Genomic DNA, 13395 nt, shown 5'->3' with positions numbered 1-13395 from the left:
ATGGCTCCAGAGAACTGCACCACAGTGACTGGCTTCATTTTCCGGGGAATAACAGACAGTCCAAAGCTACAAAGCATCCTCTTTGTGTTCTTCTTTGCCATGTATTTCTGCACGCTGGTGGGGAATGTCGGGATGATTGTGCTGATTAGGGTTGACTCCCAACTCCACAGCCCCATGTACTTTTTTCTCAGCAACTTGTCACTCTTAGATGTCGTCTACTCCTCTGTAATTGCCCCCAAGGCGATGGTCATTTCTCTAGTGATGAGTAAAGACATTTCTTTCCCTGGGTGTGTGGTTCAGTTTTTCCTCTTCTCCTTCTGTGCCAACAATGAGCTTTGCCTTCTGGCTGTGATGGCCTACGATCGCTTTGTGGCCGTCTGCAACCCATTGCTTTATAATGTCATCATGTCCAAGAGAATCTGCTTCCAGCTGGTGGCTGGCTCTTACCTGTGCGCCTGTATCAATGCCACTGTGCATACGTGTACTGTATTCAGTCTGTCCTTTGGCCACTCCAATGTCCTCGATCACTTCTTCTGTGATATTCGCCCACTCCAAGAAATCTCCTGCTCTGACTTTCGTATCAATAAGCTAGTGCATTTCATCTTTGCAGCCATAGAAACAATAGGCACCATTCTCATCATCCTCATCTCCTACACTTACATCATCTTTGCCATCCTGAGGATCCGCTCCACGGCAGGAAGGTACAAAGCCTTCTCCACCTGCACCTCCCACCTGACCGTCGTTTCCATCTTATATGGGACCCTGATCTTTACATATTTACGACCCTCATCTGGCAGCTCAGTAGAATGGGAGAAAATGGTGGCCGTGTTCTATACCCTTGTGATCCCCATGATGAACCCCCTGATCTACAGCCTGAGGAACAAGGAGGTGAAAGATGCCCTGAGGAGGACAATATACCAGAAAATTATTCCTCGCTGTATGTAAATATAGGGATTGTTTTTTACTGATCAGTACTGGAATGCAGATAAGTCATTATGCTGAAATTTCTGTCATCATGTGACTTACAGGAGAAAACAATATGGAAGTGGAACTTGAGCCGGATAAAGAAGGAAGGCGCCATTTCCCTTGAAAAACAGTGTCCAGTAACTGTTACAGCTTCTCCTTTATGCAATGATATGTGATTTCTGCAATATAGACATCTCCCCCTGCTTGTTCCACTACCTTTTGAACTATATTGATTAACTTAGCAGATGACATAAAGAGGAGATACTCGGACACTGTAATTGTTTTTGTTTGCCACCACTATTAGCTCAGTTCCCACAGCCCCCACCTAAAATCACTGAACAATTAAATAAAGGGAGGTGTACATGGAGAGGTGTTTTTATAGATAGATAGTCAGACAGATGGTTCTGTTTCGGGATAGACACTAGACAGACGGATGTTTTTCTCTGGGGCTAGATAGACAGAGACATGATTATGTCTGGGGTTAGATAGACAGAAACACATCATTAGACACACACAGGAGAAAGGAAGGATGGCCCAGAGGTTATCGCACTTGCCTAAGACTTGAGGGGTCTGAGTTTAAATTCCGCCTCCACTGCAGACTTCCTTTGTGACCTTGAGCAAATCACTTAAGGACAGATTTTTTTAGAGGGATTTCAGTTCCTAATTCCCATTGAAATCAATGGGATTTATGTGGCCTAAATACCTTTAAAAATCCTGGGTTTAATCTCCCTTTGCCTCAGTTTGTTACTTGTAATATGGAGGTAAGAGCAGAGGCGTTGTAAGCAAGACACAAGAAGTAATTCTTCTGCTCTACTCCTCGGGGATTAGGCCTCAACTGGAGTATTTTGTCCAGTTCTGGGCACCACTTTTCAGGAAAGATGTGGATACACTGGGAAAAAAAATCAAGAGAAGAGCGACAAAAATGATTAAAGGTCTAGAAAACATGACCTATGAGGGAAGATTGAAAGAACTGGGTTTGTTTTAGTCAGAAAAAAAGAAGACTGAGAGGCGACATGATTACATTTTTAAAGTACCTAAAAGTCAGTTACAAGGAGGAGGGAGAAAAATTATTCTCCTTAACCTCTGATGATAGGACAAGACGCAATGGGCTCAAATTGCAGCAAAGGCAGTTTAGGTTGGACATTAGGAAAAACTCAGTGTCAGGGTGGTTAGACACTGGAATAAATTGCCTGGGGAGGTTGTGGAATCTCCATCATTGGGGATTTTTAAGAGCAGGTTAGACAAACACCTGTCAAGGATGTTCTAGATGGTGCTGCCATGAGTGCGGGGGGCTGGACTTGATGACCTCTTGAAGTTCCGTCCAGTCCTTTGTTTATATGATTTTCCTAGCTCATGGAGGTGAGAATAAATCCATTAAAAGCTGTGAGATGCTTCAGCACAGAGGGGCCATAAACGTAGATAAAAATGGATTTGCATGAAAGGCTAAAATAGTTGCATAAGTGTACTCTAGCACATCAACATTTCAGAAGTGATTTTCCAGGAGTCAATTTCTGGCCTCCCACTTTGAGACACCTCAAAGGAACCTGATTTTCACCCACTCTCAACAGCCTTTTTAAGGTATCTCAACTTGGGCATCCACAACGGTGACAACCCACATCACTTGTTAGTTTTGAAAACATTACGACTAAACCTTATGTTCTCTTCTTCCTGTTTCTTGCTCTGTTGTACTGAGTATTGTGTGATATTGAGATTGTAAGCTCTTAGAGGCAGGGATCTGATTTTTTGAAGCCTCACACACATTGCTGGCTATGCTAAAATAATAATAATAATAAAAACAGTTTGATGATAAATGGTAGGTTATCCATCATGTCATCCTCTGATTCTAGTATACTGGCAATAAGTTGATATTCCTTTAAATCATCTGTAAGCTCTCTAGTGGTGCTCACAGTGTTCTGCATTTCGGAAGCTGCCAGGGCAGCAATGTGTATGTTTGGGATATTTTTACTACACATGGTTATTGGGGACTCATCTTTGCCCATATGAGTTCCTTTAATAGCAATAATTGTGCTGAGAACAAAAGACACAGCCCATGTAATTTTCATTACATAAGCACTGTGTGATATCACAATCCTTCATCCTCTATGGACATAGGGATGCATCACACTAACGTACTGGATAAAGTCAACACAGGATGCCTTCATTAGTATGCATGTTTGGTCAGTCCAATGCAACTTTGTGTTCCAGCATATTCTGTTCCATGAGTTTAAGATCACAGAGGAGAAAATATGCAGACTAAATTTACTGATGCAGAATATCGCCTGGCCTTGCAGCTACAAGATGTCATTTGCAACTGAGCACAACAAACACCTGGCAAACATCTCATTTTAAAATTCAACCACTTTTGAGTTACTTTGGAGCAAAAAAGCGTGGACTTAATCTGGCACTTTATTCACATGTTGGAGAGCAGGGGAAGCTCCCTGGCCTGCATTATACAGCAGTCAGACCAGATGATCCCAATGGTCCCTTCTGGCCATGAAATCTATGAATCCACGTGTTAACGGGAAGGAAGCAGGGAGTAACAACAACAAGATGTTTTAATATAGACTGTCTTAGAGCAGGGCTGTATACAGTGTAGTTCTGGCCATGTTGGTCCCAGGATATTAGAGAGAAAATGTGGATGCTTTACTACGTTCCTTTGGACCAACTTCTGTTGGTGAGAGATGTAAGTTTTCAAGCCAAACAGAGCTTTTCTTCGGGTCTGGGAAAGGTACTTGAATCATCCAATACAATATGTGCTAGCAATTTACGCCAAGCAATCTGTTCCACCTAGCATTTAACTATGACTCTCAGAGTACCTTTCCCAAGCCTGAGAAAGAGCTCTGTGTGGCTCAGAAGTTTGTCTCTCTCACCTACAGAACTTGGTCCAATAAAGGATATTACCTCACCCACCTTCTCTCTGTGAGCATGGTTCACAGCTGCACTAAGTCAATCAGTCATAGCAAATGCTGTAGGAACAGCTCACGCCCTGCCTGTCATTATCAATTGACAATGTTCTGAAGTCTTTGCGAGAGAGGTGGGTTTTATGGAGGGACTTGAAGGACTCGTATGAAGATTGACAGCAGATTCTGACCTTGCTCTCGCCAGTGCAACTCCCTAAGTGTCAGTGGAGAGACACGGGGTTCTCACTGGTGAAAGCGAGAACGGGGGTCAAGCCTGGAGCTCATGAGATAATAGCTGAGATGTGTACAAGCAAATGAAACAAGAAGTTCATGAATAGAGCAGGTCACAAAGTTTCCAGTGGAATAGCTCTCCATCCGATATGGAATCAAAACATTGCACGGAACCATGTTGCTTATGTCAGCACTTTGAATGGAAACCAGTCAGGTCCGTGTGCACAACTGCTCACCTGAGGGCAGCTACAATGCCCAGTTCCCAGGCTTCCCCCTCTCCAGGGTCCTCTTCCTGTGGGCTTCCCCTAGACTGCTCCTCTCCTCATATACCCCACAGGTTTCCCCCAAAGTCTCTTTCTCTCAGGACCCAGAAAAGAAATGTTGGGTGGAATAGCCCATCCGCTCATCACTTTGGCCACCATTTAGGCCTAATATCTAATATACCAATTTTGGTCTATTAAGTTCTGGTTCCACATCTTCTTTTTTCACCAAGCATGATTTCAACATAGTCCTTGAGTAATGGACCTAATTTAGTCTCTTTGTCTAGTTCTTTTGTCCCTGTTTAAAATATTTATTATTGAAAAAAGCTTGACCTATTTTGCCAACAAGTTTTGTTATTCTAACATTATTATATAATGTTTCATATATTTTTTACAGTCAAGATCAAAATTAGAGCAAATTTGCAGGCCCAGTCATCACAGCATAATGGCAGGGAAAGGAATTTGGCTATGGGGGAGGTTTGGAGACCTTCCCTTGCCTGACCCCTCTGCTGTTAAAAGTAGTGTATGGTTGAGGGTTGCTTTACAGTGAAGCAGTCCTACCTTAGTTCACCCTTTGAAGCAAATAACTGTTGCTTATAATACTTGAACCTCAACCCATTGCCGGCACAGCTCATCCCTGAAAGGGGGGTGGGGTCACCACACACACTTCCAGGAAACTGGTGGGAGGACCAGATCTCAGGTTTCAATCCAACGATTTTGGGTAACAAGTGTAAGAAGGGAGATGTGACAGCTCTTCCCCATAGGGTCTTGTAGCAGGGTGGACCTCTGCTCCTGCCCTGAAGGGGTTAAAAACAGCCCTGGGAAGGGGCCGTGGCTGGAGAAAGCAGCCTTTAGGCTGGGGCAAGAAGCCTGGGCTGATTGGGCAAAGCAGGCTCAGCTGTGGCCATGCTCCAATCAGGCCCAGCTGGCCCCTATAAGAGGCTGTGAGCCAGAAGCCCAAACAGTCTTCCTCTGCCTGAAGAGGGAGAAGGGCCTGGCTGCAGGGTGCTACAGACAAAGTACCTGAGGGGAGCAGGGCTGGGGACAGGCTGAGGCGCTGGGGAGCTCCAGCCTGGAAAGCCCCAGGCTGCGGCCTAGCAAAGGGCTAACAGGTACCAGGGGTTGCAAAGGGCAGCCCAGGGGTAGGCCAAGGCAGCAGGTCCAAACCCTCCTTGCCAGTGATGAGTGGCTGATCCTGCAGCCTGCCCCAGGGTGTGGGGCTAGACAATGACTGGCAGTAGCCATATACTGAGGCAAGGTGGGGATAGAAGGTGGGGGTTCCCTGGGGAGGGGAGACCCAGAGAGAAAGGGGTTACTGCCAGGGGCCAGCACCCCTATGTAAAAGGGCACCGGGTCCAGGGAGAGACACGGAGGGCCAGAGGACAGGCGGATCACCAGCCTGCAGAGGGCGCTCCAGAGCTGGAACCAAGCTAATTCCCGGAGTCACCAGCAGGAGGCGCCAGAGGGGTGAGTCGGCCCGTTTACAGGGCTAAAGAGAGAAATTAGATGGGATGGTGGTCACATGACTCTGTATGGAATTTTGAAGGGTTGGCTTCCCCAGGCGCCCTTGCTGCAGCTGGGTGATCTCTGTCAAGCTTATCAGCCTGTGGACAGGTTATTTTGTTGTTTTTAATATGTTTTCTGTGCAAAGCTTTCACCTTAAAAATAAATGTCGTTGCCTAGAAAAGGTTGTGTGGTAACTTAAAGCTGCTGGCAATCATGCCGATTATAACCTTTGGAGAGAAAGCCAAGCAGAGACACTGGCCTTTACGGTAGTCTGGCTTGCTAGGAATACCGCGGCACGAAAGGGGGAATTGTGCAGCAGGAAAACCACTCGCAGGAAGGAGAGTGATGTGGCTCTTGTCCCAAGAGAGGTGATGGCTGAGGAACTAGGGCGAGTGCCCTTGAGCAACCAAGGAAGAATACAAGCGTAGTTGCCCTGGTCTGTGACACACTTTTGTCAAAAACCTTCCTTCTCAACCCACAACCCCTTATTTTTTGCAATACTGGACATTCCACCACTGCTTCTACTAGATCAGGGTTTCTCAACAAGGGGTCGCCGCTTCTGTAGGGAAAGCTCCTAGCGGCCGGGCCGGTGTGTTTACCTGCCCCGTCTGCAGGTCCGGCCGATTGCGGCTCCCAGTGGCCGCAAATCGCTGCTCCAGGCCAGTGGGGGCTGCTGGAAGCAGTGGCCAGTACGTCCCTCGGCTCACCCCGCTTCCAGCAACTCCCATTGGCCCGGAGCAGCGATCAGTGGCCAGTGGGAGCCACCATCGGCCAGACCTGCGGACAGGGCAGGTAAACAAACCAGCCTGTCCCACCAGGGGCTTTCCCTACAGAAGCAGCGACCCCTGTTTGAGAAACCCTGTACTAAAGCAAGTTAATCCTGACACACCTTCTCTTCTAGAACCAGACTCTCCGCACGATTTAGCTCAGACTTGACATGCAGCACCCTGAGCTACCCCAGTCCTGTCTGGTCTAATGACTCTACAAGTTCCCCTGAATCCTGATGTATAGCCCCTCTTGTTACTCCAGTCTCAGGCTTTTGTTCGTCTCTGACATGCCCCTTAATCCTGACTCCTTGAACACCCATTCAGTTGTGCATGGAAACTTGCTGTAAAGTTCCTAACACTGGATTCTCACACTATCAGTCTACAAACCTTATTTTCTCAGGGAAAAAAAGCAATGAAAAAAATATCGTGATGAAAATTTCCAAGTGTATCCCTGACTGGAAGTCCTAGGGGGATTTTCAGATTTATGGACTGCATAGAAGAGCGGACGAGAACAAAGTGATGCATTACCATTTCCAAAAACATGAACGGTAAAGCAGTGATGAGCTATCTCCTGGTGCCAGGAGACAGAAATGGTGCTTTAATGATCCCCTTTGTGCCTGACCGAGATTCAGAGCTCTGAGGAATTCTGCCCCCAAACACCAGAAAACCAAATATATACACCCTGACTCTAATTACACTCTGCATGATCTATTTGAATTCCAGCAAGAGAGCTCTCTTTCTCGCAACAAGCAATTTTAACGTTACAGGACAAAAACTAGGGTGAGTATCATAATTCTTTTTTAAGTCTATTCCCAGGAGAATGCTACAAAATCAATTCGGTCTTCTGAGAAAAAGATTGGCTTTCTCTTCTCAAAATGTTGACTCCTTTGACACCGGAATGATTTTCTCTCACTAAATAATTTGCAGTAAAATGGGACAGAATGCCTGAAACATCCTGAGTGCTGCATGAGATTGTGCCAGGATATTGGGGAAGACCCTCAGGTGGGGATGATCAGCATGGCTTTATGCAGCTGGCGGATCAGGTGCCAGCTCATGCCTGCTCCCCTCAGCCTCACTGAAAACTGGCAAATGCCTAGCTGGAAACCGACATGGTTCACCTGTGTGTTCATACTGTTAAAATAGGTGTTAGATTTCTAGAGATGTGTTTAAACTTTATGAAATGCTTGTGAATTGCGGCGTGCATTCATTTCACTTATCTGTATCCCATGATATGAGGTAATATTGAAGTGTTTTGCTCTGGTACTATAGAAGTGCTTCTTATGAAACTGGAAACCCCCCCAGTCAGGAGGGAAGCGTTACCAAGCGTGAAATACTAGTTGACCATCAGAGGTATCATCTCCTGCCCAACAAAAGAAGGCCTATCGACGTCAGACAAACCAAGACTTTGATGATTGTTTTCTCTAAACCCAGGAAGAGCAGATGTGCACAAATGCTCATCCCATCACAGCTTGAACGCTGGGGGAAGGGTCTAAATATCTCTGTCAAGGAGGAATTATCATCAGTGTGCTGCTAGGAATTTGGGGAGGGCAATATTTCTAAGCTTAAGCAAGGGATTCCCAGGCTGCTTGGCTTAGATTAGCCCTAAAGGACATATAAAGCTTGTGCATTACCGCAGCTTCTATTAATTCTTGGAACCTAAGACTGTAACTCAGGGTGTGGGTATGTTTACCTGCTTTAACCTTGTAAATAACCCTCGTGTTTCTTTTTCCTAGATAATAAACCTTTCATTAGTTTATTACCGGATTGACTACAAGCCTTGTCTGTGGTTTGAGATCTGAGGAGCAACTGACCGGGGGTAAGGGACTGGAAGTAAATGGAATATTGTTGTAATTTTTCTTGCAAGAGACCATCCATCACAAAGACAGGCTTGCCTGGGTGGTAAGATACACCGCAGTGCTGGAGAGATCTGTCTGTGACTCCGTTTTAAGGCTGTTCTAGTTCCTGCAGAGTTCACCCTTGATACTTGGTTGGTGAAATAGAGTTATAGAACACACAACCAATTTGGGGTTTGTGAGTAACAGTCTACCTTGAATTGGCACTCATGGTCATGAGTCACTTCAGACAGGTTGACGAGCTCCATCAACCTCAGTAGAGCTACAGTGATTGACATCGACTAATGATCTGTCTGTGACTCCGTTTTAAGGCTGTTCTAGTTCCTGCAGAGTTCACCCTTGATACTTGGTTGGTGAAATAGAGTTATAGAACACACAACCAATTTGGGGTTTGTGAGTAACAGTCTACCTTGAATTTGGCACTCATGGTCATGAGCCACTCCAGACAGGTTGACGAGCTCCATCAACCTCAGTAGAGCTACAGTGATTGACATCGACTGATGATCTGGCCATTGTGCTAAGTTAGGGTGTACTCTGTGCAAAGCAAAAAGACAACAGTAAGATCAAAACACTGTGGTTGCAAAGAATCAAGTTGTAAGGGATTTTTCTAACTATGTGGTTAACTTCTTTGAACGTAAAATATTTTCATTTAAAATTCCTTAGAGAGGGTTTTGTGCTGATGAGCTATTCCTAATCAACAGCTCTGACAAGAGAAGAGCTCTCTTTAAAGACACTGCAGTACAGAACTGGCTGCACTGGCTTCCCCAACACACCATTTTCTGCCTCTGTGGAAAGTCTTTCAGGTTCAGGGCGGATTCACACTCATAATACGATGAAAGTAAATAGCTCTTATATGTTTCAGATTTACTGGCAACTTGACATGGAAGAACATGCAAATGGGGACCCTTCAGGCTTCTAAGGGAAACATGTGCTTGGATGTGGTTTGACCTGCACTTCCCAATGTGTCTCGTTGTGACTGTCTAGGTGGACGCAAGGTGTGTATTCAGTGTGAAACTCGTCATGTATCCGCTTCCAAAATATCTTCTGAGAAGGACAGGACAGTCCTCCAACTTTCTCCAATCATTCTGAATAAGCAAGAGAGATTGACATCTCTACCGTGTATAGGAAGATCAGCTACTGCAAGGTGAGCCTGGGATGGGTAGACTGCTCCACAGATGTTTTACTTGGTGTTTAATAGGGCCCTTTCCTTTTGAGGTGGAAGCTTGTCCAAGCTCACTTGCTGCCTCCAATTTCCAGTTTTAAGCTGATGTGAGGGGCCAGAGCCGGGGTGAGGATCTCACCCATAGTTTTCATTCAGCCTCCCTTTGCTTGATTCGTCTGTTCATTCATATATCCAGAGTTAATATACACTTCCTCACTGTGAATATCATTCTTATTAATTTCAGCACAAATGTTGTTTATTTAATTTAATCAGAGACTTTATTCTAAATCCGTGGTTTGAATTGACATGTAAAATAGCATGGCTCCTAATGAATGGTTTAATTATGGAAGGATGCTAGACCTCTAATATAAGGCTGATTTTCTACCACTCCATGCACTTCCGTACTGTAAGTCAGATGGTTTGCAGCAATGTCTGGCTATTTGTTTCCATATCAATTAAGTTATATTTACAATTGCCAGACTTGCAATAGGTATTTCAAAAGTACTGACTAATATATCTGCAATTGTCGATGGGTTCCAAGCTAGCTGACTTTTGAAATGCTGAAATGCACAGCAAATTCTTTTACATATTTTTTCTTCCCATTTGCCTTTGTTTTGTTTTATTTTATTTTATTTTATTTTAAGGAAGAAAAAACTTGGGAATTCCTCAGTGACACAAAATTTTATTAAGAGAAATTAACATCACACAGTAGGCATGATATAACTTGGCTTGTCTATCTTGACTTGCTTATGTGTGTCAAGATGGCAGCACCCACCTTCCACCCCAACTTAGCTCCGCTTCAATAATAAGTATCATCTTTGATTTCTTTTTTAAGTATCCCCCAGCAGCATAGACTATATCTGGAAAAAATAATGCTGAGGAATCACACTGGGGTGACTGAGATCATCCTCCTAGGGTTCACAGGCAGTCCACAGCTACAAACCATCCTCTTTGTGGTGTTTTTGGTTATCTACATTGTCACCCTGGTGGGGAATCTTGGGATGATTGCATTAATCACGGCTGAGTCCCGGCTACACACCCCCATGTACTTTTTCCTTCACAACTTGTCCCTTATAGATACTGTTTACTCCTCTGTTATTGCCCCCCGGGCTCTGGTGAACTTCTTAGCAGAGTGTAAAGCTGTTTCCTTTGCTGGGTGTGCCATACAATTTTTCTTTCTCTCTGTCTGTGCAAATGCTGAGGCTGTGCTTCTGGCCGTGATGGCGTATGATCGATTCATAGCTATATGCAAACCGTTGCTGTATACGATTATCATGTCAAGGAAAGTCTGCATCCAGCTGGTAGCCGCATCATACTTCTACGCCTTTGTCAATGCCGTTGTGCACGCAGGCTCTTTGTTCAGCCTGTCCTTCTGTGGTCCCAACATCATCGATCACTTTTTCTGTGACCTCGCCCCACTCCAGAAGCTCTCCTGCTCCAGCACTCACATGGATAGCAGAGTGCATTTCGTCTTTGCTGCTGTAACTGGATTGAGTACTGTCCTGATTATCCTCGTCTCCTACATTTATATTATCCTCAACATCTTGAGGATCCGGTCTACGGAAGGCAGGCGCAAAGCCTTCTCCACCTGCGCCTCCCACTTGACGTCCGTCAGCGTATTGTTTGGGACTCTGTTCTTTATGTATTTACAGCCCACATCCGGCAACTCATCCGATCAGGACAAACTGGTGTCCGTGTTCTACACTCTTGTGATCCCCATGCTGAACCCCCTGATCTACAGCCTGAGGAACAAGGATGTGAAACACGCCCTGAGAAAAGTGATCTACCGGACAAGGAATGATTCTTTAGTGGTTGGATGATAATCATAGAATCTTAGGACGGGCAGTGACCTCGAGAGGCCATCTAGTCCATTTCCCTGCAGTCAAGGCAGGACTAATTATTATTATTGACATTAAATCCTATTAACAAGTTAATTTAATCATCAATAAAGCTGGGGCAGGATCAAGTTTCTACTGTCATTGATGAAGTTTGTACCATTCACTGTTTTTTTCCTGTGTAATCGACTGGCGAGTGTGTGCTGTGACTTCCACGTCCCTTTCTGCAAAAGGATCTGAGTTGTTACAGCCCCCAGCCATGGAGCTTTACCTCAAGCTGTCGAAGCTCATGCTTCTGGCTCTTCAGTTCTCCAGTCCAGTCCCTTGGGAGTCACACCAGGAGCTGTCACACATGGCAACAAGCCAACTAGAGGGTGGGATGCTCTGTTGTGCACTCAGCGAGGGGGTCAGCACACCAAGCTGCTGTACGTGTTATGTGTAGGCAACCGCAGGAGGGTTCCAGGTGTTGGGCTACTCTGTGGGCCTCATTTTCCTCTCACTTCCACCAGTACAAAGCAGGTTTTGCCTTTTTTCTCATTTTTTGTTTTCTTTACCAAAATCAATGGGGTTCTGCCCAACAAGGCCTTGGTAATTCCCTGCAAGGTTTGGAATTGATTGTCTGTGGGGCCAACCAACCACACCGTACAAGCTAAGCTTAGGGGACTCTTAAGGAGCCAGCAGGATGGTCCTGATGAAGGTGGGTGGGGAGAAGGGCCTGGATGCTACCTCGGTCCCTGACCCAGAATGCCCTGCCTTCCTAGAGCACCTCCCTTCTGAGGAGCTCAAAGCACATCACAGGCCTGAGGAATTTACCCTCCTGTCCGCCCTGGGCCAACAGGAGACAAAGGAGAATATGTTTCATGACAGTCGGGTCCTGCTGCCTTCACCCCCCTCCGCTTCCACTCCTCTGTCCCAGACCTCCCCTACCCTTGCAGCCTTCCTGTTGCCCTATAGTCTGCCCGCACGACGGGGAGCAGGGGGGACAAAGGGGCAGGGAGTTCAGGGGGAGGGGTAAGAACAGGAGGGGAGATTTAGGCGAGGGCCATGGAGGGGGAGGGCACAGTTTACATGGGTAGGGAAGGGGGAATTCCAGAGGGTGGAGAGAAGCAGATTTGAGAGAAGGTTGTTGGGAAGGGAAGGGGCAGGGAGCAGGATTCAAGGAGTGGAGGGGAAGGGCCCTGTGGGATGGAGGCGATTGGGAGGGATCAGAGGTGGGAAGAGAGTTCAGAAGGCAGCAGATGTGGGAGAGTCAAGAGGAGGTTGGGAAGGAGAGGGGGAAATGTACAGGGAGAAGCAGCAGCTCAGGGTCTATGAGGGAATTTAGTGAAGGGATTTTCATGGGGGGGGCACTTCTCAGGCCTTTCCCATGCCCTTGGCCCTGGCCCTGGCCCTGCCACCCCCCCACATCAGCCCCAGCTGGTCCCTCTGCCGTGGGCAGCGAGCTCTCGGGATAGGACTGTTCGCTCTGCAGCCTCAGCCCCTCAGGCGGAGCAGTTCTCGGCTGACAGGACAAAGTGGGCAACCGGCGAACAAGCATCCATGAAAGGACTGGGTTGCTACGTGCTCCAGGGTGGGGGGACATTGCAGCCACTGGAGGTGGCAACAGACCAGAGGGTTTGGGTCAGTCCCATTCCCCTCCCCTGTGATGCCTCCCAGGGATACCCAGGGCTGTGAGAAACTTGGCTACCACCTGCCCTTCGCGTGAGGAAGCCTTGTCAGTGTGTGCCAGGGGGTCACTCCCCTCTAGGCCTCTGCAGGCCTTGCTCTCTCGGTATAGGTTAGTGATACGCACACACCAGCCCTCGAGCATCGCCCTGGCGTGTCCAGCCCCTGACTCATCAGCCACGCAGAGTTACTAGACCCGGTGTTCCCAAACTGCATCTTACCAATTACACCACACTCCACAGCTCCATTT

The 13395-nt window shown here is 46.6% G+C and overlaps 2 protein-coding genes across 2 annotated transcripts; both read left to right on the top strand.

The window, feature by feature from the left end:
- Nucleotides 1-945, top strand: LOC123369206 (olfactory receptor 1052-like). The gene has a single exon (XM_045014564.1). It carries the CDS (start codon nt 1-3, stop codon nt 943-945), a length of 945 nt encoding a protein of 314 aa, XP_044870499.1.
- Nucleotides 946-10502: 9557 nt separating this feature from the next.
- Nucleotides 10503-11465, top strand: LOC123369205 (olfactory receptor 1020-like). Its single transcript, XM_045014563.1, has one exon. It carries the CDS (start codon nt 10518-10520, stop codon nt 11463-11465), a length of 948 nt encoding a protein of 315 aa, XP_044870498.1. The 5' UTR covers nt 10503-10517.
- Nucleotides 11466-13395: the final 1930 nt, after the last annotated feature.

Source organism: Mauremys mutica, chromosome 4 (assembly GCF_020497125.1).
Source record: "Mauremys mutica isolate MM-2020 ecotype Southern chromosome 4, ASM2049712v1, whole genome shotgun sequence".
In the NCBI taxonomy this organism is placed as follows: domain Eukaryota; kingdom Metazoa; phylum Chordata; order Testudines; family Geoemydidae; genus Mauremys; species Mauremys mutica.
Note: the sequence above shows the minus strand (reverse complement) of the source record. Positions and strands in the feature narration are given on the sequence as shown.